At 51.4% G+C, this 18,133-nt stretch overlaps 1 protein-coding gene across 1 annotated transcript in view; it reads right to left on the bottom strand.

Moving 5' to 3' along the window:
- Positions 1-1,057: 1,057 nt before the first annotated feature.
- Positions 1,058-18,133, bottom strand: part of SLC16A2 (solute carrier family 16 member 2) — a 41,600-nt gene continuing 24,524 nt past the window's right edge. The window contains exons 2-6 of the mRNA XM_036402055.2: positions 15,468-15,612; positions 11,151-11,613; positions 10,598-10,741; positions 8,975-9,203; positions 1,058-7,754 (exon numbers count right to left, since the gene is read on the bottom strand). Coding sequence (XP_036257948.2) covers positions 7,534-7,754; positions 8,975-9,203; positions 10,598-10,741; positions 11,151-11,613; positions 15,468-15,612 — 1,202 coding nt within the window. The 3' untranslated portion in view covers positions 1,058-7,533. The remainder of the gene's footprint in view (positions 7,755-8,974; positions 9,204-10,597; positions 10,742-11,150; positions 11,614-15,467; positions 15,613-18,133) is intronic.

Raw genomic sequence — 18,133 nt, 5'->3', positions numbered from 1 at the left:
AGCACCCTCCCAGTTCCCCCCAACTTTCCAGCCATCCCAAGAAGATAATTTTGATATCAGGCTAAAACTGCCACTTTTCCTGGTGCCTGTAAGGAAGGGCTGTGCTTCCCTCTCTCAAGAATTGGATGCAGTTTTCCCTCTCCTTGCTCTGTCCCTGCATGCACAGCACAGAGTCCTCTGAGGAGCTCACTGCTGAACTCTCATTCCCTTTGAACCTCTGTTTACCATCTCTTATCTCCTGATGGGTTTTTTTAAAAACACTATTTGCAGTAAATATCCCCTACTTGAAAAAGAGTTGAGGTGCACATTAAAAAAAAAGCCTGAGTTATATAAAATTAATGCACGTGTCAGCTTTCATCTGATGGCAATTAAAGCACCTCATATAAACAAATCATTAATAGAAAAGCCTGGATGAAAGCTGTGTTTTCAGTGTCTCACAGCCTCTGTAACCTCACTCATGAATGATCACCCCTGATCTTTCCCAACCTTCCCATATCTTCTCTTATAGACAAAAATGATTAATTCTCTTGTGACCAGGAGGAACCTGGAAGGCCTCATCGTGCCCCCCACCCACTGCCAAGTGGATGAAAGAAGAAATAATATTAATGACACTTAAAAGCAGCCCTGGTGCTGTGGCTGTGTGAGAGTCCCAGGGAGTGAAGGGGCTGCAGCCCCTGGAGATGCTGGGGGGTAAAATCCAGACCCAAAGCTGCCCCCAGGAGAATGGAAAACATCCAGGAGGCTCCAGGCTCATCCTGGGCACCCTCTGGGCACCCAGATGTTCTCAGGGTGGATTTTAAAATCATTATTAACTCTAAATGCCTCAGTGGGACAAGGACCATCCACTTCCAGCAGTCACCCTTGACCAGCTCATGGGAACATCTCCCCCACTGGGCTCCAGCACTTTGGCTCAGCCTTTCCTCAAGGTGCCAAACACTCAATAAAAATAATTCCCAGGATAAACCCTTGCCTCTCCAGCCCCTCTGGAGAGCTGGCAGCATCTGGGAACCATGACCAGCCATGAGGAGAGACCTGGCAAAACACAGGAACAAATCCCTTTTCTTTTTAAACTGGTTTATTCTACACAAATCTTTTAAACAACATTCATAAAACATTAATTACAAACATGTGCTAATATGGGGTAGGTTTCTTTCTTTTTATTTTCTTTTATTCCAACAATCAGAAATTCACATTTTGAAAGGATAGGCATACTTTTAAGAGACACATTCACTTTACTTCCAGATACAAAATTTTGAGGGATTATATAAATCACTTACAAGGAACAGATGTCAAAAAACAAAAAGAAAAGAAAAAAGTAATAATTTTAAGCTTCAGGATCTGATTTCAGCATTGAATTGGGCAGCTGCTTTTGGACCACTGGCTCTGCTGCTCTGCCCAGGGTGCCCAGCAGGCCTGGGCACCTCCCAGGACCAATTTCAGAGCCACACACAGTTCCTGCTGCTCCAGAGCCTGGAGCACAGCAGAAGAAAATAGGATTGCAAAGCTACCAACGGTGCTGCAGCCTTTTATTGAGTCTTTCTAATGTGTACAGACACGGGGAGGGTGCATCCCACCCCAGGAACCCATGGGCAGACTGTTTTCCATCAACAACGGAGCAAATGCCAGCTGTGACAGGGCCTGGCTTTGGAATCTGCTGAGCAGGGTGATGGCAGCAAGCTTGGAGGTCCTGCTTCAAAAACAATTACCCAAAAGGGCCAAAATTCAAGCCTCCGCCCCGGTGCTCTCATGTGGAGCCAGCTCCAAAATCCACCCATCTGAAAACAAATATTTGGCTTCATCCTGCTGGATCCCAGGGCAGGGGAGGGGGAGCAGGGTAATTTCCTAATTGCCCTCAGTCTCCCCAGAAAAATCCTGCCTCTGGCTCTAACGGGTTTAGATGCCTGAAACAGGATCTGCTGGGAAAGTTCAGGCCTGGGGAAGCCGAGTTCTTTCTGAAAGAATTGGGTTGGACACGCTTGGCAGCCAAATCCAGCCGGGCTCAGGCAGCTTGGCCATGGCCCACCTGAGGGGGAGCATCACCTCAGTGCAGAAACCTGCTCCAGTAAACAACTCATCTCACACACCACGATAAAAATCTACAAAAAGGACAGAAAAAGAGCTGAATTCCTCGGTGAAACAGCCCCTAAGTCTTGTCTCTAAAGCTACAGGAGGGGCTGAGCTTGTGGGGTGGGCAGAGGTGGTGCAGGGAGAGCCCTGGGGAGTAGGGTACAAAAAGAGGAGAAACTTTGGAGCTACAAAGCCTCCTCCAGAGCCACGTTTTGCAGGAAACAGGAGGGATTTTGTGTCCTTCCTCTTGGCTGGGAAGGTGGATCCCAGCCCTGCACCTGTAGGGTTTCATCACCGAGGTTCAGGGGAAGAGGGGACGTGGGGACACTCACAGGGTCCGGCCTTGAGAGGAGCACTGAGGGCACAGCAAAATATTTGCAAAAAGAAAAGTACAACCCCCCCGAGAGGGGCTGTGCCAGTGGTGCCACCAAAGGCCAGTGATAACCTCCCTGCCACCAGGGCTTAAGTCCACAGAGAGGCTGTGCCAGCAGAAAAAGGACCTGGAGCAATGGCACAGGCTCACCCCCGGAGACCAAAGCACTTTCAGAGCTCCATCCACCTCTGTGTTTGCTTTCCTGCCAAGGGCTCTCAAAAAGAAAGGAAACAGCTTATTTTGGCTTGTTACTTGCCCATGGAGCCCCTCTCTGGGCCAGTTCCTTGCCTGGTGTTACTCAGATTTAAGGAGCAATTGTCAACCACATCATTGTCCCCAAAGGTTACAAGGGTGCTTGTAAGCACCCAAAAGAGCTCAAGTCCACATTGGTGGCATAAAGGTGGAGGGAAGGAGCTGCTCTGCTTGCCTTGGCTTTCAAAGTCATTCCAATTTTCTGCTTCCAGCTGGAAAAGGAGAAGCAGACTCTGCCAGCTTGGAAGTAATTGAAGCTAAAATAATCAAAGCGACCCCAAACAAAACTGTGGGGTGCAGGAGCACACAAAAGCCAGGAATGGTTTGCAGTGAAGAATGGAGAGACAGCAAAAGTGTCTGCTGGATCTGTCCCCCTGCATTCAGAGGATTTGATCCGAGTTCACCTTCACCCAGGTGAGGATTACGTGGTCACTTAGAGATGCAAGTGTCAGCCAGGGTTCAAACCCAGAGCAGGTGAGATCCTCAGCACCAAATCTGGCTGCCCAGAGCAAACTGCTCCTGGCACCCACGTACCAAAGGGAGCCTCTGCTGCCATGCAGAACATTGCCAGGGCACTGCCAGGGAAGGGAGGGCAGGAATGTCCTTGCCCAGCTGCTGGCCACCACCCTGCTGGCTCCTCCAGGCAGCTCAGCCCAGGGGTGATGAAGCTCCTTGAGTGGCAGCCCCAAAGCACCACCATGGTGGGAGGCAGAGCCAAAACCTCCTGAAATTGGGGGTCTCCAAACCCCACGGTACCAGAGCAGACCTGCAAAAGCCCTCTGCTTGGCTGGCAATTAGGATGCGGCCTTCCCACAGCTCCCACAGCAGAGAGATGTTAGGAAACCTCAACCCCAGCTGGAGAGAGGCCAGAATTTGATAAATTTAAGCTCTGTGACTATGAAACTTGTGTTTGCCTGGCTGCAGGACCTCAGGGCAGGGCAAGCTGCAGTGAAGCAGCTCCTGCATATTGTTCCAAAACTGAAAAAAGCACTAAGCCATGAATCATGGCACTTCCCAGACAGCTCCCAAAGCCCTCCTACCCTTCCCATCACAAACACAACCATCCTGGGAGCCCTTCCAGCTCAGCTGTTCCCTTCCATCCCCCAGCCAGAGCCAGAGGAGTTAAACCTGATGCCTCACTCTGCGGTAGAACAATAATAAAAGAAAAAAGAAAAAAAAAAAAAGAAGAAGAAGAAGAAGAAAAGACAAGAAGTTGGTTTTGAACACCCTTAAGGTAAAGATTTAAGAGGCAGCCCCAGCCCAGCCCCGAGCAGGCGCTGCTGGGACATGTCCTGTGCTCCCTGCACACTTACACAAGGCTCTGCACCCTGCAAGCAGCCCAGCCACGGGCTGCAGGGGGGCCCTGCCCTCCCTTCCACCCCTTTCCCACCCAAGGGGCTCAGCCCACCCCCCTTCCTTGCTGGCTCCCAAATCTGGCTGAGCCTGAGTGCTGGGCTCCCCCTTCCCTTCCCTTCCCAGAGCAGGGAGAGGGGCAGGAATCACAGCCTGGCACTCCAGGGCAGGGAGAAGGTTGGGGTTTAGTCAGAACACTGAGTAAAAGGCAGCCCCAAAGGGGATGGGGATGTGCTGGGCTAGGACAGGATGACCCTGATGGAGCAGGGGGAGCTTTGGGATGAAGGTTTTTGCAGCAGTCAGGGACCCATTGGCATCACAGCACCAGAGCACCAGAGGCTGAGCAGATGTTTGGAGAGCAGGACAACCCCTCCCTGCTCACAATCCCACCTCTCACATGCAGAAATTCCTGCAAACTGCCTGGTGTTCAAAAGGGCCAAATGAGACCCACAGCAGCAGCAGCAGTAGCAATCTGACAAACAAGCCCCAGATACTCCCTGCATGTTGACACTGCTCCAACCTTTGCCCTTCCCATTCCCATCTGTGTTTGCTGATCAAGAGACCTTCGTGGCTGTTGTCCAAACCTGCAGAATTTGTCCTTGTGCCCACCAAGGGCAGGATTGTGACCAGACAAAGACACTGAGTGTGGTTTTGGGAGGCTGGCAACAGACATGGGTCTGGGATAGGATGAGGGGTGCCTTCCTCTGACCCAGCTGGGGTGGCCAAGAAAGCCCCTCCTCACTCCAGATCTCCTAGAGGGTCAATAATAAAAGCCATGGGGAAAGATCAAAATGTAGAGGGGGTAGATGGGGGTACCAGCACCCCTCCTGGGCTGACACAGCTGCTCTGCTGCCACTGCAGGGCTTAGCACCCTTGCACTGAATGCAGGCGCCTCCCAGGGCCTTTGCAGGCATATGGGGCAGTTAAGGCAAGTGGAATTCTGTAGGAATGTGGGATTTGAACCATAAAATCACCCTTGGAGCCAGGGAGGCTTTGCCACACAAGGTCTGGGTGCAGCCATCAGTGGGCTCTGCTGTGCAGCCTCTCCCTCAGCCCCAGATGGGGTTTGGAGACAGCTCTGCTCATGCTCTGCTTGCTCTGAAGAAGCTACTTCTGGAATTTAAACCTCTCATAATCTCTCCTTTGGGGGGCATTAAGGTCCAAAGTATGATTTAATGAGCTTCATCAAATTCCAATGCGAATTAATGCTCCAAAACTCACAGAAGGAGTTACAATGAGGAGCTTTTTATTTCCTTCAGCTGTTAGAGGGCTTTGAAGCTGCCCCACTTCCAAGGCTCCCACCCAAAAAGCACCAGATTAATGCCCTGCCCTAGGCTAAGTCTGGCAGATCCCAGCTGGAGCCAGGGTTAGGTGGTTCAAGCCCTGCCTCCTCCTGCAGCTTCATCTGCCTCCCATGGCTCCCAAAACTCAGGGATGGCTCAGCAGAGCCACAGCAGAGGATGCAACACAGGCCATGAAGGGTGAGAACAGTCATGGAAAAGTGTATCCAAGAAAGAGACAAGTAGACATCTCATTTTATATCATAAACAGACACATCACAACACACCAGGTAATTTTCCAGCTCGTATGCGGAGAGAAGGGCCACGAGACCACAAGACCTTACAATGCATCAGCCAACAGGGGTTAAAAACAGGGCCAGAGGGACATGCAGGGTCCTGAGACTATTATGTACAAAAGTCCCACTGCTGCCTGTGGGAGGGGCCTCCACTGAGCCCAAATTTCCACAGCAAAGACTTGTCCTGGTGTTACAAACCCCACACTTGCCCGGAGACCAAGGGATGATTCCCACGACACACGTCCCTCTTCAGACATCTGAGATTTTACTGTCAGGTGAACAAAATGAAAATCTGATGAAGGATGGGTCTGCAGTCAGGATGAATGTGAGTTTTGTTTCTTGCTCTCTCCCAGGAAAAGGTACCCCAGTCCCAGCTGGCTCCTTGTTCATACAGGGACCCACCAGGGCAGGAGAACTTCCCTTCTCACTCATTAGCCAAGCTCATTAGCAACCCCTGGAGATGATCATAGAATCATGGAATGGTTTGAGTTGGAATGGACCTTACAGCTTTCTCATTCCAGCCCCTTGCCATGGGCAGGGACACCTTCCACTATCCCAGGTTGCTCCCAGCCCTGCCCAGCCTGGCCTGGAGCAATTCCAGGGATGGGGCAGTCACAGCTTCTCTGGGCAATTTGAATTTCTACAATTTTCTGTGGGCAATGATGGATTCCTGCCCAAGCTGGGGATGAGCTTTGCTGCCACTCAGTGTGGTGGGTACCCACTGGCTGTGTGATTTCCTTGCACTCTCTCCCTCTCCCCCCAGATCAGCACTGACCCTGCACCAGCTCAGTGACAACACACGGGCTACAAGTTAAACGCTACCAGGGCTGTCAAACCCTTTGGAAAACTGGGATTCCCCACCAATACTGGCTCATGCTTATTGCTGCATAATACACAACTGGCCCCCAAAAACAGCAGAGGCACCCCGTGCCCTGAGCCAGCAACATCCCCACACCTGTGGGTGCCCCTGAGCCCAGCAGAGAATCCACCTCCCAGCGTGGAGCTGCTCCATGACACAGGGCCTCTGTCCCACCCCCGTGTGCCCCAAAGCCACCAAAGTGCCCTTTTTGGTGGTGATCCCATGGATTTGGCCCCACAGAGCCGGGCACTGTGGGCTGTGCAAGGAGCTGCCCCTCTCTTTTGCAGCTCAAAAGCCCAATCATTAATTGCTGGGTGGGAAAACGGAGGTGGAAAGCGACCAAGGGATCTGCTGGTCTCATCCACGCAGTTTTTAAGGCATATTTTGCAGGAAGGGTGTGCTCCCGTGTGACTCCGAGGGCTGGAGCCAGCTGAGCTCCCTGTCATCCCAGCTGCAGCTCCCTGGGGGTGTGGGAGAGCAGCGGGAAAGGAGGAAAGAGGAAGATGAAAGCGGGAGTCGCTGACATTTATTTGGTTTGTGCATCAGACTAAAGCAGCGTTTCCTCCTTCGGATCTCTGGCTCCAAAACAGCCCCAGGTGCTGGATGGGGTAGGAGCTGTCTCACTTGGATGTGACACCCGAGTGACACTGGAGGAGGAGGAGGATGGACAGCTGCAAGGTTCAACAAGTTCATCCGTGGCCTGCTTGGAAAAGGCATTTATTAGCTGTAAACCTCTGTCGTGACGTATAGAAAACCGGGAGAGGAGCGGGAGCTCAATCAAGTTTGATCCTGGTGAGAGTTCTCCTTGCAAAAATGGTGAGGGGCAAAAAAAAAAGGTGGCTTTGAAATCAAAACTGTCCCCAAAAAAAAAAAAAAAAAAAAAAAAAAGAGCATTTCTGCTAGTTAAAAGCCTTTAACTAGAAGAAATGTTGGTGTTTTCTCCTTTACAAACATAGTGCATCTGCGATCACTGGGAATTTCGGTCCGTCTGGGAAAGGGCCTGTGCTGGGGCTATGGAGAGGCTGCTGGTGTCCTGGAGAGCCAGGAGTGGTGTCACATGTGTGCTTCAGAGGCTGGGCAGCCTGGCAGCAGCTCCCCGTTCACCACGGCCTCCGACACCAGCATCTTGTCTTTGCCAGAATCCAGGCGCTGCTTCTTCAGCATCCTCTGGTGGACCAGCGGCACCACGGAGAGCACCAGGCCGCCGATGATGGGCGGCACCCCCGCAAAGTAAAAGGCCGCGTCGTAATTCCCAAAATAATCATTGAGGTATCCTGGAAGAGAAGAGAGATGACGTTAGAGCCTAATGAGCTCGTTAGTCTAATGACCTGCTTGTTCCCTCCTTCGAGTGCAGCTTGCGTCACCCATCAGATCTGGGGAGATTTGGGTTTTTAAAATAATCTTTTTTTTCCGTTTGCATTTCTTGGAGTTTTTACGCCCTGGATTAAGGGATGTGTGCAGCCAACACTGTGTACCAAGGGAGTGGAGAAGGAAAGCCTCAGCCGTCCTTCCTGTTTCTCCAGAACAGGACACAACCGTCCACATCCCAGACAATCCCAAAGGCAAGCTGAGACGTGTTAAACCCAACACCTCTTCCCAGAGGCTTGCCAGCCAGGAGGCAATGGGAAAGTGGGCAGGGGCTGTTCCTCTGCTGATTGTCTCCATTTGGAAGCCCTGCCCTGATGGATGTTTTATCTCCATCTGTGAAATACACGCTGCCAGTTACAAACAATAGCCAAGCCTTTAAAACCCAACCAGGTTCTACATTTGTCTGGCAAGTTCCAACACAGCCAGGCATCCTTGGAGAATAACACATGGCCATTGATCAGCTCTAGAAATCCCTCCTGAGTGGATGCTTCCCTGGGGATTAAGCTGAAGCAAAGGGCTCCCTCACCCAGCAAGCCCTACTCAGGGGGTCCTGGTGCAGCACCCTCCCAGTGAAGGTCTGTGAGCCTCATGTTCCATCCCGAGGGCGTTGGAGTGAACTTTGCTGCCGGAAGCAGAGAGATCGGAGGTGCTTATCCAGCTTTGGCTTAGTGCTGCTGATGCAGAGGTCCTGCTGCCCAGGGGCAGCTCTGGCAAAGCCCTCGCTGTAAGGACATTGAGGTCATTGCTGTGCTGGAACACAGACCCAGGTCCTGTGGAGGCTCAGGTGTCTCCATCTCTAACTTCAATTCCATCTAAAATGACTCCTAGAAAATTATTATCTGCCAATTTTTAGCTCAGCTGCAAGCAGAAATCACTTAATGTGACCTTGGCTCACTGTTCCCACAATGACCATCTTTCATCAGCCTTGAGAAAAGCCCTGAGACGCCACAGGACATGGCATGAAGTGATGCCACCCCCATTCCTCAACCTCCACATGATCTGATAAACCAGAAAACTCAAACCAGTGCTTCCATCCTCACACCAAAACACCACCATGGATGAAGGCTGCCACCACCACGTCCCTCCCACCCGCAGGGTCCTGGTGCAGCCCCGTGGTGTTACCCACCTGCAATGGGCGTGCCTGCAGTCATGGGCACGGCCATCAGCCCCATGAGGTACCCTATGGCCTGGGATGCCTGCATGGGCCCCACCAGCTCGAAGGCAATGGGGGCCATGATGGTGGTGAATAAGCCATCACAGAGGCCAAGGAAGAGGCAGATGACAATGACACCCTCGAAGCCTCGGCACTGGGGGATCATCATGCACAGGAGGCCCAACAGCATGAAGGACGCAACCTGGGGGAACAGAAGTGAGTGTGAGAGAGGGGTGGGCAGCAGGAAGAATCATGGAGATGGCACTGAACAGGTCAATGTCACTGCTCCCTCCCCTGGACCCAGCAAAGCCATCCAGCTGCTGCTCCTGTCTCAGAGAGACCCTTAAGAATAACCTTTTAAGAAGGGTTAAGAAGGATTAACTGCTGGATTAGCTGCTAGATTTCAGCAGTTTGTTCTTCAAAAACCACAAGGAGGTTAAAGGGTGTCGGTAGTTTGGGAAGAGCGGCTACCATGGAGTTTGATTGCTGAACAGACACCGATCCCTGGGGTCAAGTGTGTAACTCCTCTTACACATTTCTGTAGTCAATTTTCTTCCTCACAGCAGACAATGGTTGTGATTAAAGGCTTTGTGATTGACAGTTATTAAGCAGAGTGTGGACATCACCAGAGACATGCCATCCCTGCCCCACTGTGGTTGGCCAGCACCTCCACGGAGGGCTGGACACACAGTACCTGCAGGTAAATCACACTGTACCTGCAGGAAAATCACACTGTACCTGCAGGTAAATCACACCGTACCTGCAGGAAAATCACACTGTACCTGCAGGCAAATCACACTGTACCTGCACGTAAATCACATTAAACCTGCAGGTAAATCACACCATACCTGCAGGAAAATCACACTGTACCTGTAGGTAAATCACACTGTACCTGCAGGTAAATCACACTGTACCTGCACGTAAATCACATTAAACCTGCAGGTAAATCACACCATACCTGCAGGTAAATCACACCATACCTGCAGGAAAATCACACCGTACCTGCAGGTAAATCACACTGTACCTGCAGGCAAATCACACTGTACCTGCAGGCAAATCACACTGTACCTGCAGGTAAATCACACCATACCTGCAGGCAAATCACACTGTACCTGCAGGAAAATCACACTGTACCTGCAGGTAAATCACATTAAACCTGCAGGTAAATCACACTGTACCTGTAGGTAAATCACACCATACCTGTAGGTAAATCACATTATACCTGCAGGTAAATCACACCATACCTGTAGGTAAATCACATCATACTTGCAGGTAAATCACACCATACCTGCAGGCAAATCACACTGTACCTGCAGGTAAATCACACTGTACCTGTAGGTAAATCACACCATACCTGTAGGCAAATCACACCATACCTGTAGGTCAATCACACCGTACCTGTAGGTCAATCACACTGTACCTGCAGGTAAATCACACCATACCTGCAGGTAAATCACACTGTACCGGCAGGTAAATCACACCATATCTGCAGGTAAATCACACCATACCTGCAGGTAAATCACACTGTACCTGCAGGTAAATCACACCATACCTGCAGGTAAATCACACTGTACCTGCAGGTAAATCACACCATACCTGCAGGTAAATCTTCTTCAGCCCGGGAATGCAGTCACCAATGCGGCCCGAAACCAAGCGCCCCAGCCCCGCCATGGCCCCGAGGCAAACCAGGAGGATCCAGTCCTTTTTGGTTTCCTGAAATCGCTTCTCCACGTATTTGACCTAGGATGGAGGGAAGGACACAAGGACATGAAGCTGTAGTACTTTGATCACTCTCATTTCCCCAAATGGATGGGATTTCCTGCAGAGGGCTCATGGATTTGGGGTGGTTGTGTGACCCTCGTGTCCACACTGACCTGCGCTCCATCCACCCCAAACCCAGCAGGCCCTTCCTCTCCTGCTACTGGTGCTGGTCATTAGGAGCGCTGGGAAGTGACCCTGGCACAGAGGGCACAGAGAGGGCACACAAAACTATATCCATCACTATTCCTGTTTACAGGATGTGCACCAGTTTCTTGGCTTCGAGGCTTTTGGTGCCTCTGCCCCTACTGCCCATCCCCACCTTCCCACCTCCTCCTCACTCTAGGCAAAGGGACCTCCCTCCCCTTCCAGCCCCAGCCAGGGCTCTCACCAGGTTCATGTAAGGTACGAGGTATCCCAGGACAGCAGTAGCGATCCCAAAGGCCCAAATCCTATAGGTCTTTCTCCGGAAAACCCTCAGGTTGAAATACTTGCGGGTCTGGGCCCAGCACTGCTGCCTCATGCTCCGGCTGCCCAGCTTGTCGTGCCCGTCGTGCTGAGAGTCACAAGAAGGCGTCAGGATGGGCCGGTAGGTCATGGACAAGAAGATCTGGATGAGCATTAAGGCACTGAGTACTTGAAAAGTGTGTGCCAGGCCGATGGCACCCCCGACCATCTTGAGGAAGAAGGGGAGCGGCACGGAGATGAGGCAGCTGCCCCCGGCCACGATGCCATTGGCCAGGCCCAGGCGGCGCTTGAAGTAGTGGCCGAGGATGACCAGCGAGGGCTGGAAGGCGAAGGAGCTGCCACAGCCAAAGAGGATCCCATATGTGAAATAACGGACCTCCAGGGACCTGGAAGAACACACATGGGAGCGGGGATGTGAGGCAGAGCTGAGGGAGCCTCCTCCTCCTCCCCCACGGCGCTACACAGGCCTGGGTGTCACACACCGCAGGTACTGCACAGACAGGCTGGCCTTGAGGAGCTTATCCCCCACCAAAACCAGGATAATCCTCACCTAACAGCTGGCACATGAAATCTGCAGCAAAACGAAGTGGAGCTGGGAAGTGCTTTCTGCCACCAGGAGAAGGCAGCAGCCAACCTGGCCTCCTTGGGAAGCTGACCTTACTTCAATGGTTATTCAATTACAGCAAACAAGATTTTCTAAGGTAGGGATGGTGGGATATTTTTAGCTAGGATTCCTTTTAATTTTTCCACTGAAAGGACTAACTGAAAACATTCTCCACCCAGTGTTTGGAAGCAGAAGGCACCAACCCTGCTGGTTATTAGGCACGCAGGAAGGAAATGTGGTGTTTCTGCCCAGGCTCCAGGCTGGTTAATTAAGTTCTTCTTTAAGCTCCTCTGGGAGCTTTAATTAGACATTTAATAGATCTCATTTGTACCTTACATTGGTGGCTGCACTCAAAGAGGGAGTGAAGTGGCTGCTCTACAGAGCAGATGGAGAGTGCTGAAAGCTCTTGGAAGGAGCTGCCTCCCAGTTTCCAGCCCAATTTTCCCAACAGAGGCAGCTGACAAAGGAGCCTGGATTTAGGCAGTACAAACAACCTGTTGTGTTTCTCTCCAGATGAAGGAATTTTTTTCTTCATTCCCATGCAATCCATCCAGCTGCAAAGGTCTGCCATGGGTTACTGCCTGGGGGGAAAGTGTGAGGAAAACTTTGGGCGGCTCATGGTGTTGTACAAGCGAGGTTTGTGCTCCAACCCTCGGAGCAAGACTGAGTGCTGCTCCCAAAGCAAGTGAGGAGACAGCAGCCCACATCTCCCAGAGCAGCTGGGAGTTGGGAAAACCTTTACAAGCACATCATGCCTTCCATTACACGCTCATCCTCCAGCCTGCCAAGCAGAAAGCAGAACACGGTTGCCGTGCCTGACAGCGCCGAGACAAATGACTGTCATGAGAGGCAATTTCCATCCAGTCCAGAGCAAAACCACATCAGAAGCCCCCTCTGTGGGAGCCAGGCAAGCAGCTGGGCCTGGTGGGCCGTGCCCGACCTCCCACGCACCAGCCCCGGCCTGGTCACGGCAGTGCTGGTGCCGCAGCTCAGCTGATGTGTCGGGTAAGTGGAGACAAATGCCACAGCTCCCATCTGCTCCCCAGTGATGCTCAGACAGCCCTGCATGAGCAGGGGCTCCTTTCAGCCATGCTCTTGAAGAGCCAGGATTTCCCAGCCTGCTTACTGGGAATCAGCCAGCAGCTGTCCTGTGGGAAGGGCGGCATCGTCCCCTCGGATTGTGAGGTTGACAATGGATAATTGTTTCTCCTGGGACAAGGAGGTCTTCTCCCTGCTTCCACGGCTGGGGACAGCCCTGGTTTATCCTTGCTGGCAGAAGTTTGGGGGATTCCTCTGTGCAAGAGTAACTGGGCAGAAATTGTGGAGTGGAAGGAGAAGCAGAAGAAGAGGGACCCAATCCTCCCTACAGAACACTTTGTGCAGAGGAGGAGGGCTGGGAGGGCACTGGGGACATGTGAAGACAGCCCTGCTGAGCTGGCCATCATCTCCCATTCCTCATGCTAAACCAACCCCCTTAAACTACAGGAAGCTAAAGCCTTAACTGGGATTTCTCTGTTTTTGAGAGCACACAAGGTCTCTGGTGGCTTGAGCTAGTTCCGCGTGCAGGAGACACCTCAGAGCAAGGCAGCAGAGAGGAAAAGCCTCACATTGACCCCATCCAGCCTTCCCCAGAGCTTTGCTTTTCAGCATATTTGGTTTCTTTAGTGGTTTCCTTACAAAATTCCCAATATTTTGGGACAAGAGTGGTTTCCTTACAAAATTCCCAATATTTTGAGACAAGAGGCACTGAGCCGAGCACTGGGGTCTTGCCAGTCTTGGTGGCTCAGAGGGCTTTTGGAGCAGCTCAGTGTTGTGCTGGGAACTGCTGCTCCTCCATTTGGACAAAATAAACCCATTTTAGAGAAACTAGGAGATAAAGATGGGGGTGAGCTTTGATCCAGCTCTGCCTGAGCCCACCAAAGCCATTCTGTGTCCCTCTGCAACAGTGACAGGAGAATGATCTCCAGCTGTGGTGGAGGGACTTGGCAGGAGGGACCAAGAAAAAGCTTCTCCATTGTTCTGGGAGAGCTGGAGCCACAAGCCCTGAATTTCAGGAGCAGCCTTCGCCACCCGGGTGGAGCGCTGCCAAATCCCACAGGCTCCCTGCTCTGCCCCGGCCCCGCGCTCGGCTCTGCCCTCGCAGCTCCCCTCGCTCTGCTCCAGCTGCAAAGGGGCTCCTTTCTCCCTTAACAGGCAGCCAGAGGAATGTGGTCTGAGAGTGAGAGGCAGGAAATGGGGATTTCAGTCCTGTAGCTCTCCTGGAAAAGATATTCCTCTCTGCCTGTACTGTTTGATTTTGGTGGGGTTTCTTTTTTTTTTGAAGCCCAACACAACAAGCCCCTGGCAGTGGTGTGGTCCCACGAGCCCTGTTTCTTTGACCAAGCATTTTACAATAGAGAGGGCAAAAAAGTCCAAGTTTTGTTGATTGGAAGGAAAGCAGGATTCCATGGGAAGCTCCTGTGATCTGCATGCCAGGGCACAGCTTCCCCCAGGACCCGCTGCACCTTTTGCCATTATATTTAGAAACACAAAGGGTGGCACCTGAGGAGGAAGCTGCAGACACCACTGTCCAAGATAGTTTTAGAAACCCAAAAATCCCATCTGCAATTGGCCACAGTCCTGGGGGCGTTGCCTGGGTATCAGAACTGATCCCACTCCCAGCATGATGGGGGATCCCACAGATGAGGACTTGGGGATCCAGGGAAACAGGGCTGGGATGAGCACAAGGGTCTCACTGACCAGGAGGAGCACAGCACAGGCAAGTCGCCCTCTGGAAAACTGGTGTGTATTTGCTTTAAAAATCCACTCTTTGAAGCATTTTAATTAAAACAATATTGATTTTAACTGAAATCAAACCCAAAGCAATGTTTTTATTCAGAAAAAGTGGGGCAAATGCTGCTTTGGAGGTGTCTCCATGGAGCCTCTGAGACTGTGTTTAATAAGTGTCACATAAACTACCCCAGAGGTGACCTCTTTTTGCTCCCACAACGATGCCAACCCCGATTTCTGGGCTGGAAAGACACACAGGGTACACCTGCCATTGGCCAGTGCCTGCCAGCAGAAATTCATGGCATGGGATCAGACATGGAAAACAAGGAGCAGCAGTGGCCCTGCACTGCCACAGACACACGAGCCAGGGCAGGAACACCACAAACTGCTCCAAACCCTGTCTGCCTTCCCCTCCCTGTCTGCCCTGCACAGAAACTCCCTCTTAGGCGTAATCCACCAAATATTATTTTAAGCATTAATTTACTTTCAGCACCAAATGTGAAAATGGTTGCAAAGGTTGAACAGTTTTCTCTGTGAGTGCCTCTCTGGAGCTGCCTGTGAGAGGCACACCAACTTCTCCTGATGTTTTAAAGATCAAATGAGGGATCTGGGTGCTGAAATCCCCAAAAATACAGTCTCTAGCTTGGGTAACATTTGCTCTCTTTTTACCTAATGACACAAGGTTCAGTTTGGAGGGGAACAGGCTGAGCACACGTGGGCTGTAGGGATGCCAGGACGTCTCTGATGCTGATGGGCACCACCTGCTTTGCCCCCAGAGGCAGCAGCAGTGTGTTGGCAGGGGGATTGCAGGGAACAGGGAGCAAGAGGAGCTCTCCAAGGAGCTGGGTGTGCCCTCCACAGCCTTACTTGGTGAAGGAGCTGGAGAGGAGCCCGATGAAGGCGATGGTGGCCCCCATGGCCGCCGTGGTCCTGCAGCCGATGCGGTCGGTGAAGATGCTGACGATGGGAGAGCAGAAGAAAATCATCCCCATGGCCAGGGAGCCGACCCATGCTGGGGAGAGAGAGGAGAAAGGTGATGGTCAGGGTGGGACACCCAACAGGGGCAGGGGGAATCAACCAGGGACCAAGCACAGCTTTGGAGGTGTCTTGGCAGAGAGGCAGCCCCATCACACAGTTAAATAGCCATGCTAATTGCTGTTAATTAACAGTGCAACTCATAAATGAGACAGAGACCTGGTGGCACCACAGATGGGGCCCTGATGATGGAGTATGGACAGGTTTTCCTTGTGTTCCTCTCTGCTGGGTTACTGTGTACCAGGGAAGGCACCAAGTTTCAACGCTCATTCCAAGCAACCTTGGCTTCACATGGGAAGATGCCCCACTGACAGCACTTCCACCAGGAATCTCCACAGCCAAAAGCCCCCTGAGCTCCTCCAAGCCCTTTGCTCCCCAGTTTTGGCCAGGGAGAGGTTTCTGTCCTGAGCTACAGCCCTGCATTCCCAGGCAGCACATCACCCTCCCCTCCCTCACTCCCCAGAGTCAGCATCCTCACCTTCCCCTCTCCCCACGGCCAGTGAGGATTCTCATTGCAGCTGAGCTGATGGAGACACATGTTTATCCCAGGTTAAATTCCACCCCTGACCTTGCCAGGCAATGCCCAAGTGGGACCATCATGCCCTGTCTCCTTCCAGCCCACTCTAGAGAAAACCACTGTCTGTCTGTCTTTTTTTTCCCAGAAATGTTAATTATTCACAGATTTTTTTTTTTTTTTTTTGCCCATCATAGAATTGCTAAGGTTAGAAAAGCCTTTTAAGATCCTCAAGTCCAACCATTCCCCCAGCACTGCCAAGCCCAGCACTAGCCCATGTTCCCAAGTGCCACATCCACATGGTTTTTAATTCCCTTAGGGACAATGATTTCATCACTGCCCTGAGCAGCCTGGGCCAGTGCTTGACCAGCCTTTTAGTGAAGAAATTTTTCCTAATATCAAACCTAAACCTCTCCTGGCACAACTTGAGGCCATTTCCTCTCATCCCCCGTCTTCTCCCTGCTCTCCACCTTCTCCTTTTAAAGGTTTATGTGACTATTTTGTGGAGGAAATGCTGGATTTCAAGAAAAGCAATGTGGTAAGGAAAAGAATTTCAGTTCTAACAGCTCTGAGGAGAAGCAAGAGGTCCCCTGGGTGGTGTGTGGGGCAGAGTGGGATGGACAGAGGGACAAGGGGCTCCCAGCCCTACCTGGCACCAAAGTGGGGGAACCTCCTGGAGCATCTCCAAGCTCCAGGTGCTGGCTCTGGTTTGCCAAGCACAGCCCCAGGACATGTGGTCCTTTTACCTTTTTTTATCCCTTTTTTAGGTTTGTGTTGGTTTTTTTTCACCCAAGCCAAGGGCTCTGCAAACCTTTTCATCACATCCCTGCATAAAAACACCCTCATGATCCTTCCAGAGCCGTGAGATCTTCAAAAAATAGCCAGGTCCCTATTAAAAGCAAATCCCAGCTATAGAACAGCCTCTCCAACCTCTGCCTTTCACAAAAGGACCACACAAAGAAGCCCTCCCCAGGCTGGGAAGAGCTGACCCTTCCAAATTAATTATAAGTTCACAAGTACCCAATTTACTTCAAAATCTTCCTTAATAAATGCAGAGTGGAGCAATAAAATGAAAAGCAAAGGCTGAGCAGGAACCTCGTGGGACTGGCTGGGCTCTCATCTCAACTCCAGGCAAAAAGATGGGAGACGGGAAGGGAGAGGACCCCCCTGTGCAGCTGATTTTCTTGGTTACAAACACAAGGCACAGTGTAACCAAAGTCCCTCTAATAGGATTAGGTGGCACGGGTCCAAAGAGCCGTCCAAAGCAGCTCCGAGAGGGGGTGAGGGGTGGGAGCCACGCCAGGATGGGAAAGGCTCGTTAAATTGGATAATATACTTCCAGAAATGTTCCTTCTACTCCAGCCAAGGCAGTAAAACGTTAGATGGCCCCGTCATGTTTGAAGTTTGTTATTTTTGGAAATTACTTTAAGAAACGCGGAAATAAAAGCATAAAGAGGAGTATTACATTTAAAGGGCCAGATTCGGATCTTAATAACCTGGGGATTTACATGCAAATAGGCAGGATCAATCTCTGGCCCCAAAAATGCACACTCACCTGCAGAGATCAAAGCAAACCCAGGGCAGGAGGCTCAGCAACGGGTGCTTAAAAAGCTCCTCCAGCTCTGGGTTTGTAAAAAAGGAGATATCTCTCAATTAAAATTGGTAAACACACCAAAAAAAAAAAAAAAAAAAAAGAGTCCCGTGGCAAATTGCTCTACCTTAGAGAAAGGGCTTACCACAAGCAATGAATAAAAATAGGCTTGGGGAAGAACATCCAGTTAAAATTAGTAAGAACAATAGCCTCACTTCCAGAGCGGGGTTTTGTCTTCCCAGCGCTTCCCAGCGAAGCCCCGGGAAGCCGGGAGGGCTGGGCCAGCTCCAGCGCTGGGAGGAAACCTCGGCAAAACCTGGGGGCAGCATAAAACCGCCTCGGTGCCGGCTCCCATCCCGCCGTGATTCACACCAAAGCAGAGGGGGGCACAGG

The sequence above is a fragment of the Molothrus ater genome, chromosome 14 (genome assembly GCF_012460135.2).
Source record: "Molothrus ater isolate BHLD 08-10-18 breed brown headed cowbird chromosome 14, BPBGC_Mater_1.1, whole genome shotgun sequence".
In the NCBI taxonomy this organism is placed as follows: Eukaryota; Metazoa; Chordata; class Aves; order Passeriformes; family Icteridae; genus Molothrus; species Molothrus ater.
This window is presented reverse-complemented; position numbering and strand designations above follow the sequence as displayed.